Raw genomic sequence first — 18,345 nt, 5'->3', positions numbered from 1 at the left:
CTCGACGATGGTTGTCTGCTCGCGGCAGAGAAGCCAGCGCGGGTAGTGACAGAGGGAGCCCCTCCCATCCCCGTGAGGAGAGAGAGACACGATCGCAGCGCTGCCATGGTTACACGCTCACAGTGAACGCATAAACCATCCACGAACACAGGTTCAGCGAGCTGGATGCCCAGACACTGAAGACAACGATCGTGGCTGTCGACAGAGGATAGGAAACGACCGCAACCAAGAGGACATGGACGGAACGACATCTTTAAAAAGACACGAGCTGTCCGCTATCAGAAACTGCTCTTTTAGATGAAGCACCCAGGGGAATCTCTAAATTAACAGGGATGCCACTGATTGTGCTGTAACGCCACCCAGAACAGCCTCTTCTTCCAGCAGCAGAGAGAATTCGCCTGGTGAATCTCGAACTGTGTTCATTCACTTGGCTCTGAAACAAAAATCTGATGAGTGGATGCACCTGTCGCCTATTTATACCCGTATGCATGGGGAGTGGCTCAGGTATGCAAAATCCACTAGCCAAATATCATTGGCGTTTTCTCTTAATCAGAGAGGATTTAGGCTCCCAAGTAAGACCCCATAATGTCGAGTCACGACATAACTCGTAGTGACCGACAGATAGGGAAGTTATTATATAGGTAATCCTTATGGCTTGTGCACTATTCCAAACAGCGAGGACTTAAAATTCCCTGTTCCTCGCACAAAAGCATCAGACAGTATGACTTCAGAAGACATTAAATATGGTGCTGAAATCATATGAACTACTTTTTTTTACATAGAAGTCACACAGGTTTAAATCGACATGAATCCTCATTTTTGGGTATATTTCTTTAATTTAATTTTCTTTAATTCCGGTTTCCCTTCTAGAGGGTCACATGACAAGAACAAACCAATGGGAAACAAGACACATGACCTAGACAACCAATCAGAACATGACACAATGAACAAGAGAACCAATGGCATGAATACATAAGGGCAAGGGAAGCATGACACAAACAGGGACCATGATTAAACTCCAAAATAAAAGACATGAAAACATGAACAAGAAACATAACCCAAAACACCACATTACATAAATGACTAAATGTAAATGTAATTAATGTGTCTGGTTCTATTGTGCATATTAACCAGTTATAATGCAACCATGTTTGAGCAATTTAACATTTCATAAATAAGCAAAAAAAATATTTTGAAAATGTTATATTAAAAAGTTGCTTATTGTAATGTTTGCTCTTAAAAAATTCATTTTCATTTTATTTTATTTTTTTATCTATTCATTTTAATTGGTTTTTATTGATTTGGGGTGAAAAATAAGATTCACCCAAATGCATCAAACTCAAAGAACGTTTGTACCTATAAGGATGAGATTTCTGTCAATAGAATAAAGTCATACAGGTTTACAATGACATGAGTCCTCATTTTTGCATGTAATATTCCTTCAATAAACGTCTCTGGTCCTATTGTGCACAGTGGTGGAGCTAGAGTTTTATAGATGGGGTGGCCAAGGCTAATTCAGGGGGTCCATATCAGTGTATTACCCCAACCGGGCATGAAAAAGCATGAATAAATCATATGATTGCATACTTCACATTACCCCACATAAGTTAAACATACCGTAACTTCAAATGTTAGGCTGATGATACACGGGGCAACTTTTGGAGCAATTTTGCTTGGGCACTTTCCCATTAAGAATAGGTAACACATTTCTATCTGGATAATTTAGATCGGTCGTGGGCCCTGTGTCTCACCTGATTGCTCAAAAAGTTGCCCCGTGTATCATCAGCCTTAACTTATTTCTTTTATTTAACTAGTGGTTGGAGCAAAAGATTACCTTGCAGGCTACAGTGAATTTTGTAAATGCTGTTCAGGAAACCTAAAACTTCAACTTACTTCAAACAGGGCTGACAACTTTTGAGTTCAGCCTGGAGTGAGAATTATTCAGGAATAATTAACAAGCTTGCAATTAAGTATGTTATTTTTTCTAAATTTTTCTAAAATAAATTATACAGGGAACCCTATCGTGAGGTCAAAAGTAACAACTGATTTGTATACAAGTATTATACCATTTTTTTTATAATAATGTTATATCTTTACATGATTAATTATAATAAAAAGAGCAATTATATGAGTATATACTGTATATAAAAAACGTAATTTTTGCAAACTTCTACTCTCTAGTGTACATTTTTCTCGCTACTTGGACACTGAATGGAATTTCTGCAGTTATGTGACAATGTTTTATAGCTGCTGTCTTAACGCGATTGAAACACTCATTGCGTGATTACATGAGACACTATACAATAAGTTGTAGTGTATCTTTTAAAATGGATCGGATGTGCATTCGATGTTTATTTCATGCTAATTATATAATGCACTCCTGCTTCGCTTGAACTGAGGCAATGCGGGAGCACATGTGAACCGTCACGCCAATAAAGAGCTCCAAAACGGTATTTATCGTTTGAAATTCTAACATAATTTGAATGCTGAGACTTTGTTTCCTATTATCAGAAGTGACCTGCTCTGTCGTGTCTGTCAGCTCGTTGTCTGTGGCCTCTCTGCTCTGCGATGTTTTCACTCCGTAAGAAAATGAACGTGTGGCGCGAGAGGCTTGAAATAGATGCGATGAAGTGCGATGTGGAACACCAGATGCATCGCATCCTTGCGTTCAAGGCTAAAATAAACGCTTCTTTCAGTACGATTAAACAAAGAACATGAAATAATAGCATATTAATTACTGGGGTGGCCGATCAGATGTCACCCTGGACACCCCTCTGGCTCCGCCACTGATTGTGCATGATCAGCATTTCAGTAATGTATATTATTTTAAAGGAAAAAAAAATGGATGCATCATTAACAATGATTGCACCAAACCATATCTTAAAAATGTTGTAAAAAAAATATATATATTTTTTTGTTGCTTTTTTGTTTTTAGTTGAGATTTTAGGGTGAAAAATGACTAAAATACTTACAATTCAAAGAGCTTTAATAACTACAAGGATGGGATTTTTTTTCTGTAGAACAAAGTCACATGGGTTTAAAACAACATGAATCCTTATATTTGTATAAAATATCCTTTAATAAATGTTGCTGGTCCTGTTGAGTATGATCAGCATAGATTACGCTAAAGAAAAAAACATGTGCACCATCTTTTCCCAAAAAACAATAACTCGCTGTTTAAAGTGTTTTCTGCAGATGCAACCAGGAATAATAAAAAAATAAATATTCATGAATAATATCAGACTGTTTTTTTTACAATCCAGTCAAACTGTGATGGATTAAATTGACTCCATATTCTGCATCATTCACATGTTTATAGAGTTTAATGCTGTACACTGAAAAAGGATTTATTTTAAAACAAATTTCACTCAGAAACTGCTAGTAAATTTGCAAATGTAAAGTATAATAAAATCAACTGATTTTCTGTATGCATTAGTGTGGAGACGTGGTTAAACTGTTTGATATGCTTCACACCCATTTCATTCCCGTACAACGACATGAGCAAAGACACTTCATTACCGCGCAGTGTGACCGTGACAATGAGTCCTTCTGACATTAATATCCATCAAGGGTTCAATGCGACCACATGTTTTGCATGTAAAACTGCAGGCCGCTGTTAAACATCCTGAACTCTTGACAAGCGTTCAGTGATTAGCATGACGTGAACGTCTCATTAAATGAGCGCTGAAGCTAACAGGCCACTGAAGTCATGCAGCATGATACAGTGCAACACATCATTAAATAACTCGAAAAGCACCAAGGGACATCTATTAAGAGTAAAATGTGTGTGCATTTTGTGACGGTCACTCACAAGGAAGGGTCGTGCACGAGATCTTTGAGGTTGATCCCGCTGCGGTCCTCAGTGTGATTGTGAAAGCAGCTGTCGCTTACTGCAACACAAACAGAGAGAGCAGATACATGCTTTAAACAGACACCAGATGATTAGAAATGAGGTAGAATTACAGATAAACATTCAGTGTTCAGATCGACTAAAAGTGACATTTCCACAAAAGTAAGAAGCACAACTGTTTTCAAAATTGATAATAATAATAAAGTTTCTAGAGCAGCAAATCAGCATATCAGAATGATTTCTGAAGGATCATGTGACACTGAAGACTGGAGTAATGATGCTGAAAATTCAGCTTTGATCACAGCAATCAATTACATTTTAATATATATTCATATAGAAAACTGGCATTTTAAATTGTAATAATATTTCACAATATTTTACTGTGTTTTGATCAAACAAATGCAGCCTCGGTGAGCATAAAGAGACATCTTTCAAAAACATTATTAAATCTTTGGAATGGACAGATTTTTCAACACAACCCACCATATTTCAGTCAAAGGATACCAAAATGTATTTAAGAGACTGAAATGAAAGAAAAAAGGTTTGTTATCAGAATAACTTTTCAAATGTAAAAGCTTTTTGTTACATCAGAAATGAATTTTAATTTGTATTCAATTCTAAAAGTTACTCTATAGATAAATCACACTCAAAAACAAAAATTTCAACCCAACAAAATATTTTCAAGCTAAACATAATTAGAATAACTCAAATTAACAAACTGTTTTTAGTAAACTATTTTAGGAAACAAATACAATCATATTAAAAACATTTTATAAACAGGTGAATTGTGAATATGGGTTAATTTTGTAAGTTAAGAACATACTAACTAAATAATTGAAGAAAGAAAGAAAGCAGACACAGAGTTATTATTATTTGATTAAAATAAAATAAAAATGACAAAACACACATACATGCACTCACACACACAACTGCTGCATCCAATGAGAGTTTAGTAATCGTCCGTGAGTCATCATTGTGACACAAGCAAAAGGAAAAGAGTGAGAGAGTCAAAGAGCTCTTCAAACCAGGCCGGTCCCTAGAGAGGTAATGCACCAACACATGATGAAAGAAAAGATCAAGAGAAAGAAAAAGAAAAAACACATAAAGGGAAAAAAAGAGGGAAAAGCTGGCTTTTGTGTTCAGCTCAAACACACATGATCTGTGCTGAGGTCAGTTTCATTCTGTTAACCCCCTTCAGGAAACATACGAGCAACATGATGCTTATTTTTGGCATGATATGCACCGAATCCTTAACAATAAGAACAGAAATATGCATTGAGAAAGTACATTTTGGTTTCATGTTGGGTTTAAAGAATGCATTGGATTACACAGGCAGCCTTCATTACGACTCTGAGCTAAAGAGAGAGTTCAAACAGCAGATCAGGAGAGACAGATAAAGATGCTGAGGAAGATGATGATCTGCACTGGAATCAGGCTTCAAAGGAATGTTAATGCAGCCAGTGCAAGACAGAGAAAGACACGAGATACTGAAGAAGAGAGAAAGAAAACGAGAGAACATGTTTCCTGCTTTGTCGGCCATCCCAGCGGATGGAGCTCAATAAGGTCCAGGACATGCTTTGCACAGACATGCTTTCTATCCTGCACCATAGTTGAGATTTTTAAAGACTCCATGAAGCAGAAATTGATATTTAGTGCATTTCAACTTACTGTTAACCAGTTAACATGTTTTTACTGTAGCATTTTACAGTCTTTTACTGTTAAAATCACAATAATTTTTTACAGTGTAGCTTTGAGGCCATTTGGACTCCCAATAACAACAACACAATGGTTTAAAACTAACAAAGCATTTTTAACCTAGCCTTTAAATATAATGCATTGTAAAAGTATTTTAATGCATTATTTTGCTTTGTAATGCACCTTGTAATGCATTGTATGATCTCATGAATAATTGTGACTATACTTATAAGACATTATAATACTCATTTATTCATTTTTTAAAAAAATTTTCTTTAAAAATGATAATGCATTAAAACATGACAAAAATATTTTAGATATATCAGGTAATCAACATATATTATAATGCATTTTAACTTTAGTTACAATTATTTATGAAAATACATTGCACATTGCAAAGAACACCTTTATAATGCATTATACATAAAGGCTTAAAGTGTTACAAAGCATAGCCTATCTATTTATTAATATTGCCATGAACTGCACAGGCCCAACAATATGTAAAATAATACATATATCAATATGTTTTAACAGGAAATATTTCAATGCAAGAAAACCGGTTTGCAAGGCATCCAGAAATATGTTGCAGTCTGTTCATGTTTGCTAATGAAACCCAAAAGCACTTTTATTAAAGTTTTTTTTAAAAGATGTTATTACTTTTATTCAGCAAAGATGCATTCATTTATGTAACTGTGATTTTTAAAAAATCTAACAATTCAGACTTTTCCCCTCAGAATTCAGAACTTTTTTTTTCAATTTTCTTATTCCATAGTGGGGAAAAAAAGTATGAGAGGTAAACTCGAAATTGTGAGAAACTCAATTTTAAAATATATTCACTTAGAAAACAGTTATTTGAAATTGTAATAATATAAATTTTTTTTACTGTATTTTAAACTTTTAGAATACACTCCAAACCAGATGTGAGCATCTCTAACCACAGCACAGCTTTTTTGCTTTCAGTGTGAACAGACAAATCATGCCCGGATTTGTTGGGACAGGGTGTAAGTCTGTCTGGATAAAAAGCATCAGCTAAATGTAAAATTAGTAATCAGAGCACGCTGTTTTGGGCTTCAGTTAAGGCCGTGCAGTATGGCTCCAGGACAGGGAACAGGTCCAGCAGAGGCCCAATGCGAACGCTGCAGTAAACGCAGTCCTGCTGCTTCTCCATCTGTACTGCAACAGGGACAAGATGGAGCGCCTGACCTTTGACCTGACCCTCATCTGCTCTGAGAGTTATCAGTTATCAGTCTGAATGAGGACAGAGAGCGCCACTTCATAGTAAGCACACTTGACGGACCACATGCACTGATTCAAACAATGCACAAACTATATAATGCATAAATTAGTATTATCTATGCTAGCATGCTGTTACAAAAACTATTGATTGTCTCTAGCAGTAGTACATACTAGCAGAAGAGATTTAGATTTGTTTTGGAAAACAGTGTTCATTAATTAGGCCCCTATGTTTGCTGTAATATGGAAAATCCAGATGGAATCACAAATTACGGTCATAAAAATTGAATTTACAGTATAATGTCACGGAATTTGGCAAATTGTTGATGAATTGTATAATTATTCAAAATGTGATACGGACACAGAAACACAAAGGTCTTCACTACGACCTGCCAAAATAAAAGCTGACAGAAATGTATTACTATTGTACAGTAGAGAGTACTGATAATAATAATAATAATAATAATAATAATAATAATAATTTTTCTTCCATGTCAGAATTTGGGAAATTGAATTTGGAAAACAGAATTTGGGGAAAAAATTCTGGGTAAAATGCATAAAAATTCATGATTTCATACACTGTGAAAAGAAAAAACGAAATAAATAAAAAATAAAAAATTTCAAAGTCGGAAATAAAACAAATGGAAAAATGGTTTTCGAGTCTTTCTACTTCAAAATGTCATGTTTAATTCAACGTGTTACCTGCAGTTTCTTTGTAATGAACAGTTAAATTTACTAGCAATTTTTGAGGGAAAATTGTTTCTACACCATTGTTATTTATTTATTTATTTTTTCAGTGTGTGGCCCTAAGTAATGTCAATCCAAGACTAGAACCACACTAAAACCATCATCATCAAGCATCACGACAGCAAGTTTCACACAGGCAAACACCTTGAATCTTGAATGAATGTCAGTCCCACCAGAAACAAGCAAATGTTTTATGTCAGACTGCTGTTAATTGCATTATGCTAATTTTTCACGAGGTCACGCCTCATTATGTCTCATATTTCCTTCAAGAGTTACAGAACTGGGGTGACACGTGCTCAGGTGAGGGAAACATGATCAGCACACAGGACGAAAGCAACAGGAAATGAGCCGATCGAAGCTCTCAATGAGATAATTAGGAATGGATTAATTAATCAATGCTGAACCCAGGGCAAGAAAGCATATAATATACGAATGCTGCCGCAAAAGAGCCCAATGACAGGTAATCCTGCGGAAAAACAGGAAACAACGGCGTCTGAGGGAAAATGGACGAACAATGGCTTTCTCTGCGCTGCTTCTGACTGCAGTTAAAGTGACAGAATCCCAAATGAGCTTCTTACATGATTTTGTTCCCGACCAATGCAATGCATGAAAAATCCATGATAATAGCAATGTTTTATAGTAGTGTCAAGAAGATGGAAAAGGTTACCATGATATTCATAATAGTAGAGTTCTCATACCTCTTCACTCTGCATACTAATCACACTATATCAATTTTAATGCAAGATAAGGGTTATTGTCATTAACTAAAACTATAAAAAACATTTTCATTACTTGAAACAAAATGTTAACTTGTTAAATTAATTAAAATAAAATAAAATACAAACCTTTTACTTATTTTATTAAAGAAATAAGTCAAGGCAACATTTCTCATTTTATTTCGATATTCTCATTTTATAACTCAAACTAAATAAACCAACTAATAAATAAAAAGGGCTATAGACTACAAAGAAATGTAAAAAAATTCCAAAAAGAATAAAATTACAAAATTACTACAACTTTAAAACATAAAAAAATGTTACCTGAAACTAAATAAATGTTAACTAAGTTGAGGTACTAAAATAACTTAAACTAAATAAACCAAAACGAATAAATATAAATAAAAACTATACAGACATATAAAAAAAAATATATATATTTTTAAAATAATAAAAAAATTTACAAAAACACACAACAAAATTACAAAGACTTTAAAACTAAAACCATAGATAATCAAGAAAAAATTACTTACCTGAAAAAAAAAAACATGTTAACCGAAAACAAGTGAAGTCCTATAAAAGCTAAAATAATAAAAAACTAAAACTAATAAATAAATAATAAAATATATATATAAACATAAAAAACTAATAAAAATAACAAAAACAAATGACAAAAAACAAAATGACTAACAATTTCAGAAAATCTCACAATAAAATCTAATTCAAAGTATCAACAAAACCTATAACAGTCTATTAATTATATTAAAATAACACTGGCATACATTAAACACCACTCCTATTGCTTATTACATTTGGCAAAATGTCCAGTAACTCTCAACTTGACCAGTGATGAATAACAACTATGATCTGATAATTTGTTGCCAAAACTTAAAACTGACATTGGATTAAAAATGCAAAATCACTGTATGGTAACTGATTATATAATAATGAAGTCATGTGGCAACAACGTAGCATACTACTGGTTGAAATATTCATCGTTGCATGCTGCGGTTTCATATTAACTTTTTTCATAATTTCAGTAGTAATCAACTTTAAAATCAAATTTATTTAGCACTTTTCACAATGCATATGTTCATAATAATGTTTAGAATATCTCAATATCTTCATGTATAGTTGAATTTAACAGACTATACCTGGATGGATAATGGTTATATTATGCAACAATACAGGTAATCATGCAGGTTACAGTACATGCAGTAAGCAGTATGTTTCTTTCCAGCAGCACAAAAACATTCAGGTATTAAATTATCTGTATTACATTTGTTAAACTAACTTTAAAACAGTGATTTGAATAATATTTTAGAACTCTAGCAGATTAATTTCCACTTACATTGCAAGAGCTGTACGCACAGTGCCATAAAATAAAGAGGTAATCCTAACAATACTGTGTGTTTACCGATAAAATACCTTAACGTGGCCTCTTGTGCATTAATTATGAGGAAATATTCATTCCTCCGGGAGCATTTTCCAAGGTTTTTCTCACCTCGTTCTGAATAAACACAAAGAACTGGCCCACAATAAACATAACAAACACGGGGGTTACGGCCTCAATGTATGGAAGGCAGATGGGGCCAAAAGAATGGATGTCTAAATGCATGTTTTTCTGTGTTAATACAACAACATGCACAGCAGCCAATGAAATTGCTGTATTTTAGACTAAATTTGCATATGTGATGCAATGGTATGCTGGTATATATGTATACAAACATCGGGCGTCATGTTTATTCATGAAGGATGTTGTAATGGCATGTATGCAAACATCAGACGTTATATTTGTTCATGAGGGATAATGCATGGGTATGATGCATGTGTGATGTTAGTCTTAAGTCATGATTTGTCATGTCCTTTTTAGTTGTTTACTTCAACATTCTTTCTCAGATAGAAAAGTCTTTTTTACATGTCTTTTTTACATAATGTTTCAATTTACATTGAAACATTAATTAATTTACTGTAGCGCAGTAGATAACAGTAAAGCAAATGATAAAGAATAAACTAAAGAAAGGATTAATATGTGTTAATTATTTTAGAGGTAAATCTGCTTTACATTTACATTTAATCATTTAGCAGACGGTTTTATCTTTAAAAAGTATTACACATTCAAACACGTCCAGAATGTGCGCGTTTTTAAATTTGTTGTCTAAACGCGGTAAAACTGAGCGCCTTTACACATACAAAAAAACCACAGCAAAAACGGAAGCTTTAATACAGCTAGAATGTGTGTGTCTACACATACAAAAGAAATGTGTTCAAAATTGCCACATTAACACAGTAAAATTTCACGCGTTCCGTTAATGACTTTTGGCCCCGTCGGCCTTCCATATCAGCGCTCCACCAATGGCTTCAGCAGGAGATGACATCATTGCTTCATTCGCTCACATGTCTTATTGGTTAGTGGGGTATCAAATGGAGCCAGAGGCCCCTGGGATGTAGATTACAGCGGCTTACTGCTGTTTAGCAAGCCAGGCTTTGTACAAAAGAGGGGCCGACATTAAACCTGAGGGAGTTCTGGATGCTGCACCCAGCAGTCCAGCTGAGAGAGAGAGAGAGCGTTGCTGTACACATAGCAGCTTCTTAATTCCGCAGCTGGGTAAATTTCCAAATTAATAAAGGTTTCACGGTGCTGGGGAAAATATAGTAACAGCAGATAAGATAATCTAATATAAGCCCAGTGTATCTTAGCAACCTTGTTCATTGTGAGAGCAGCAGCGACGGGGTCCACAGTGGGATCGCAGCAGCTATCAAACACGCGCCCAAAAACACTCTTATTAAACACACCGTAATAACCAGCATGTCGATGAAACTATACTGAAGACATCACATGCACTTATTGAGTATAAAAAGCACCGTTAAGATCTTTTGCCAATCAACAACTTTATGTTTAAAGCTATGCACTGGGCTGCATGTATTTTTTTATGATATTGTATGAAATATAGTGCAAATGGGTCATTGACGTGAAAATGCGGTATGACAGTATACATTTTTATTGATAATTGTGCATGAAGCTGTTATGACCTCGTATTAATAGAGACACTAAATAGAATAATTGTACTTTTAAAAATATATACACCACATCGCAGGACAATTTAAGTGAACTAGTGAAGACAAAAAATGGATTAAAAATGAGGAAAATTTTGTTCTTGAATTTCAGTGGAATAAAAAAGTTAAGATGAATTAATTCTACTAAAAAATGTTGATTAAAAATGATGAAAAATTAATAAAAAAAATAATAATAAAAATTGTGACCAGAACCTAATTTACATACTTTCTCCTACAAAGTAATCTTGAATTACAACTGAATAAAAAAATAAATGAAATCTGCATACATACGCCTAATCACAAAGTCATTTAAGTGAACTAGTGAATACAAAAAGCTGATTCAAAATTATAAAAAATAAAATCATTTAAAAACATAATTAAAATATTGTGACCAGTTACAGGACCTAAAATACATACTTTTCAGCTACACATTATTCTAGAATTTTAATTAAAATGTAATTTAATAAAATAAAGAAAGCTTAAGAAAAAAAATCATATTAATTAAATCTGCATATGGGACTACATTGAATATTTGTACTTTTTAACATGTATTTGCCACATCGCAGGACTATTTAAGAGAACTAGTAGTAAGTCAAAAAGGTGATTAAAAATACTTAAAAAATGGAATGTGTCCAGTTACAGCATTTAAAATATATACTTTAACCTTACACATTCATCTTGAATTTTAATTGAATTAAAAAACATTGAACATGGAATATTTGTTCTTTCAAAACGGATTTGCCACATCACAAGCTGAACCAAAAGGCTGATTACAAATGATGAAAAAAAAGATATCTTTGATCAACAATTTGCACATTTCCTGAAACATTATTTTTGAATTTTAATTTTAAAAATGTAAAAATAAATTTAGACTAATTTAAAAGATATCAGGAATAAGGTCTGTATCAGACCTTTACGAGACTACATAGAACATTTGTAATTTTAAAAAATGCGTTTGCAAAGCAATGCATTTCCCACATCACAGAACAATTTAGGTTAGCTAGTAAAACAAAGTGAATAAAGTGACCAGTTACATGACCTAAAATATGTACTTTCTCTTAAACATTAATCTTGAAATTTGAGTAAAAATAAATAAATAAAAATAAATAAATAAATGGACATGCTGTGTGTCATCTACCCAAATAAAAATAAAAGTACAACAAGTAGTAACTATTTGGTTTTTTAATTCCATAATCCATAAATCCTGATTATCATGGCTTGTAAAATCAGGGATGTCCCAATTTTATCCGTACAGCCAGTGACTCTAGTGTGTTTGCTGGGAATCAAACCTGTGACAATGGAAGAGATCAGACTGATGGGATGTTAAGAGTCGACTGTCATTCTCACTCATTTCTCACAGAAATCTTTGTTTCTCTGCTCTCAGATCTGTATGAAGGCCTGTCTTATTGATAATTCATCAACTCCTCTGTGAATATGGAAAGAACAATGACTAATGAAGCAATTGGAAAAAATTATCTCCAAAAATGTCCAAATTTCAGAAATGGAAAAACCAAGGAAACCTTTTATCCCTTCATGTATTTCATATTTTATTTTCTGATAGTTTATATTATTACATCTTTTTTCCCTGCATTTTATGTATGTGCCTGTTCACATTTTTTTCACTGTTTTATTGTTTGTCAAGTGAAAATGGTGGGCCTGATAAAAAAAAAAAGACACATGATTTGAGGAATCCTTCATGTTTGGAGCACAGTTATTGTTACATTGTTACACTTTAGTTTACACTAATTAAAACCATAAAAAAAAAATCACATTACTTGAAATAAAAATTAAAAAATTAATGGAAATAAAAAATAAATAATACAAATGATACACGTTTAAATAAATAAAATTATCTTTAGTTTAAATAATGAAAAAAAAAAAAAAAAAACTAATAACTTATTTTATTTCAGTCTGTTGTGAAATAATCAAATTAAAAACTGAAATTTAATATAGACATATTTAAAAAACAAACAATAGAAATGACAAAATCACAACAAAATTAAACAACATTAGTGGAGCACTAATGTCAGATCACTAACTATGAGCAGCAGTTATAGTGTTGCCAGCCTCTTGCATATTTAAACCACATTACACTGACACACACTGCCAGCGTAAGCGTCCACCCCCGCACAGGCATATGAAAATTAAAATCTACCCGACGGCCCTCTTCAGGGCAGTTTTCCATCACGCATCTTTATGAATCTCAGATTTCATCAGATTTCAATGAGAGACGTTAATGGAGGACGCCACTGCAGATGCTATGAGTAGATTATCATGCATCAAAATAGATACGACGACCCCAGATGTTTGATACACTGATGTGGGGGTCGACGTGGTTTTAGTCAGGGTCAAAGGTCAGTCTCAAAGCCACTGTTTTGTAGATTTACAAAGGATGAGAATGTTATGTGTGGACTGAGATTAGCTGAACATATGGTGATTTAACCATCAACACAAATACTCATCCAGATGTTACTGAACTACATCATTAATATACTGAAACAGTTCACCTGAAAATAACCATCCTGTCATCATTTACTCACCGTAATGTCTTTCCAAACCCATATGACTCTCTATCTTTCTTTTGTGGAACACAAAAGGTGTATTTCTGAAGAGTGAAAGTGATTGAGGAACTGCGCTCATCAAGCTCCAAAGACTCCATAAGGCTTGAAAAATAGCACCAAAAGGCATAGTGTGCACATTTATGATACTTTTATAATGCTTTTTAGTTATTTGGAGACCCAAGTCCTTATCCACCTTCATATATGATCAAAAACTAAAATCATAGGATCCTTCCCTAGTGCCCTTGTTTAGTATGGCGATGCTTATTAACGTACAAAATTTTTATGCCGGTAAGATTTTTTAATGTCCTAGAATGAAGTCTCTTCTGCTCATCAAGGCTGCATTTATATGATTAAAAATACAGTAAAAACCGTAATATTGTGAAATAATATCGCAATTTAAAATAAGTGTTTTCTATTTAATACATCTTAAAATGTAATTGATTGCTGTGATCAAAGCTGAATTTTCAGCATCATTACTCCAGTCTTCAGTGTCACATGATTCTTCAGAAATCATTCTAATATGCTGATTTGCTGCTCAAGAAACATTTCTGATTATTATCAATAGGGATGTAACGATTAACCGCGAGCCGGTTGAAAATCGATTTAAATATGTGACGATTCTTGTTTTGGTGATTTCAAATGTCAACATTGGCTACCAGAAATCGCTTACCCCACCTTTAATTTTAAATGGAAAGAGCACAGACAAAGCGACTAACAAATGAGGACAGTAGAAGCAATCAAAACCAACAAAAGAGCAATAATTTACAAGTGCTATATTAGTATATTATTATAGTGTTATATTTCAATTTTACAAAGAAACGTACAGTATTTTGTCCAAGCAATAATAAAAGGACACATTTAATTTATAATTTGTCTTTAATCTCATTTTGTAAAAAACCAATAATCGCGAATCGAATCGTGAAATCAAAACTGTGAATCGAATCGAATCGTGAGTTGAGTGAATCGTTACATCCCTAATATTTAGCATGTATGCAGCATCTTTGTTTGGATCATGATTAAAATGCAGTGGTTGCCTCTTAAAGGTGGAGTAAGCGATTTTTTCAAAAACGCTTTAGAAAACTGATTCGGGCCAACTAGAAAAACAAACTTGTAGCCAATCAGTAATAAAAGGACACATTTAATTTATAATTTGTCTTTAATCTCATTTTGTAAAAAACCTGTGAATCGAATCGTGAAATCAAAATCGTGAATCGAATCGAATCGTGAGTTGAGTTGAGTGAATCGTTACATCCCTAATTATCAACGTTGAAAACCGTTGTGCTGCTTCATATTTTTGTGAAAACCCATTTTTATTTTCAGGATCCTTCGATGAACAGGAAAGTTCAAAAGAACAGCATTTATCTGAAATAGAAATCTTTTGCAACTTTAGAAATGTCTTTACTGTCACTTTCAATCAATGTAATGCATCCTTGCTGATGAAAAGTCTTAATTTCCTGTCGTTGGGTATGCCGTGTGAAGTGCAGTATTGCGGTGGTCACGTGTGCTGTTGTTTAGTATGCAGTGGTGGGCTGCGTTCAGCACACTGCAGTAAGGGAAGACCCTCAGCTCTCTCTCTGCTGCAGCGCTGCTTTACAGCATCTGTGATTTCAAACACACTGCTCATGGCTGGAGTTTCCTGACTCTGCAGTGCACTTATTTCCCCTGACAGAGAGACTCCTCTTAACCCTGTCTCTCTCGCTTCCACTCTAGCTGTCTCTCTCGCTCAGATTTTGGAATCAGCTTATTTCCCAAGACACAACAATCTCTCCGCTTGTGTCTGTCTCTCTGCTCTGAGCACAGCTGTCCTAATGAATCTGGCTGTAAGCAGCTGCCTTCATCGCATTCAATTCTCCGGACGACATCAGCAATTACAGCACAGCTTCACTGTTACCTCTACAAGACTGCAGATCCTCTGCTGCCCATTTCATCCTCTCGCTCGCTTTTCATCCTGCTTTCTTTTAAGCCCTCCCATTTCTAAGATCCTCTCTGTATTTGCACTCGAGACATTTATAACATGTTTTTCTCACTCTAGCTATATTCTCATTGGTCGACGGATTCCCAAATTGGTGCTTAACAGGCAGCAGACGTTAACATTTTCTTAGCTTTTGGTCACATAAATGCCACTTTCGTGAACAATTGTGTTTTTCCTCTAAATCCATCATGCAACCTACGATTTGGAACTAAACCGAAAAAAAAAAAATTGGATTTAATTTTTACAATTTTCACTCAAAGATTGGTAGCTCTTTATTTTGATAGTCCACTTTAGACATTCTACTAAATAGAAGTAACTTTGCAACTCCATGTCAACTAGCAGTTATATTTAAATATGGACCTCTTTAATGATACTTTTATGGTGCTTTTGGACCGTGAAGAGCTTATGTTGTGTGGAAAATAACATTTTAAAAAGGTTTGAACATTTTTTGCTGAACTGTCCCTTTAAATCCCTGACCCTCCAGCACATTTGAACATCTAAGCAGGATTTTCCAATATTACACTCTATAACTCATAAAGGCAAACCAAACCCTTTGCGTCAGCTCACGAGAAGATATCTGCTCCTCTCAGCAGACCTGAGTTCAGCCTCACTCTCTCTCTGTTCATCAGCATCAGCGTCCTGAAAGCCCTGACCTCAGGCCGGCCCCTCCGAGAGCCACACGAGCCAGACCCGGTGCACGGGGTCAGAGACCGACATTAAGATTTGGCGGTGCGGTTGCATGATCTGAGTGTCTCCTCTCATAATGGTGCTAGTGAACAGGACAGAGAGTAGATGAGGCTGAATTATTCACCCCTGCCATTAAACAAATTCTGCCCTGCAAAAGCCCCTTCCTCTATTATTTAAAGCCGGCGAGTATAAGCAGTGGCTTTTACAGCGTATGGAGAAGAATCCAGTGCACTGGAGTGGGTGTTAGTGAGGAACCGACAAGCCATCAGAGAAAGAGGTTAAATTTAGGCAGGGAAGAGGATTGAAGCCTCCAAAACCCAATTTACTCTTTTCCCACGTCATTCAACAAGGATCAAACACGTCTGCGGTGTTTAAGGAGAAGCTGAATGCTTACTGAGCCGAGTGTGCACACGTTCACCTCGCACTGGACATCAGGACTGTCACCCGACTCAAACATGGTGTCATTTTCTTTATTAAAGCTGTTTCCTTTTGATTCTGGGCCAAGATATCAATCAATCAATCAATCAATCAATCAATCTATCTATCTGTCATTCCAGCCATCCAACATTTCATCTGTCATTTTAGTAATCTATCATTTCATCCATCCATCCATCCATCATTTTATTTTTCCATCCATCCATCCATCCATCCTTTTATCTTTCCTTTTAGTTATCCTTCCTTCCATCCATCCATCCATCCATCCTTTTATCTTTCCTTTTAGTTATCCTTTCAGCCATCCATCCATCCATCCATCCATCCAACATTTTATCTGTCATTTTAGTAATCTATCATTTCATCCATCCATCTATCCATCCATCATTTTATCTTACTGCCCATCCATCCATCATATTATTTTTCCATTCATCCATCCATCCATCCTTTTAGTTATCCTTTCATCCATCCATCCATTCATCCATCCATCCTTTTATCATTCCTTTTAGTTATCCTTTCATCCATCCATCCTTTTATCATTCCTTTTAGTTATCCATCCATCCATCCTTTTATCTTTCCTTTTAGTTATCCTTTCATCCATCCATCTATCCATCCACCCATCCATCCATCCATCCATCCTTTTATCATTCCTTTTAGTTATCCTTTCATCTATCCATCCATCCTGTAAAGCAGATAAACATCACATTTTCATTTTTGGGTGAACTATCCCTTTAAAAATAGCTAAAATAGTATTTACATTGAAAAAGGACCATAGAAATGTCACAGAATTAAAAAATAGTGAGTTTTGCATAGAAAAACATCATACATTTACTTCAGAAAATAGTTGTGGATCTCTTTCTATTCTTTTTTTTTTTTGGTCGGTTCAGGGTCCATATAACAATACCAATCATAACCTAAATGCTGTTCTTCTGAACTTTCTATTCATCAAAAAATCCTGAAAAATAAAATGTCACTGCTTCCACAAACATATTTGGCAACTGTTTTCAACATTGATAATAATCTGAAATGTTTCTTGAGCAGCAAATCAGTATATTAGAATGATTTCTGAAGGATCATGTGACATTGAAGACTGGAGTATTGATCCTGAAAATTCAGCTTTGCATCACAGAAATAAATTACATTTTAAAACATATTACAATAGCAACCACTTATTTTAAATTGTAATAATATTTCACAATAATACTGTGTTTACTGTATTGTTGAGCAAATACATACAGCCTAGGTGATCAGAAGAGACTTATTTCAAAAACATTAAAAACCATACCGATCCCAAACTGGAGGAAGATTTGCATTTTTTCCCTTTCATCATATCACTTTAGATCATCTGGAGCATATATATATATATATATATATATATATATATATATTTAAATA

At 34.4% G+C, this 18,345-nt stretch overlaps 1 protein-coding gene across 2 annotated transcripts in view; it reads right to left on the bottom strand.

Annotated features, from left to right (window-relative positions):
• LOC107730782 (gephyrin-like) overlaps window positions 1-18,345 on the bottom strand; it is a 91,911-nt gene that overhangs the window by 63,683 nt on the left and 9,883 nt on the right. For both annotated transcript variants that reach the window (XM_016541717.1, XM_016541716.1), the window contains exon 2: window positions 3,812-3,890. In XM_016541717.1, the coding sequence (XP_016397203.1) occupies window positions 3,812-3,890 (79 nt within the window). The remainder of the gene's footprint in view (window positions 1-3,811; window positions 3,891-18,345) is intronic.

This window comes from Sinocyclocheilus rhinocerous, unplaced genomic scaffold (assembly GCF_001515625.1).
Source record: "Sinocyclocheilus rhinocerous isolate Xijiao unplaced genomic scaffold, SAMN03320098_v1.1 scaffold2082, whole genome shotgun sequence".
In the NCBI taxonomy this organism is placed as follows: domain Eukaryota; kingdom Metazoa; phylum Chordata; class Actinopteri; order Cypriniformes; family Cyprinidae; genus Sinocyclocheilus; species Sinocyclocheilus rhinocerous.
The sequence above is the reverse complement of the archived record's forward strand: the minus strand, read 5'-3'. Positions and strand labels throughout refer to the sequence as shown.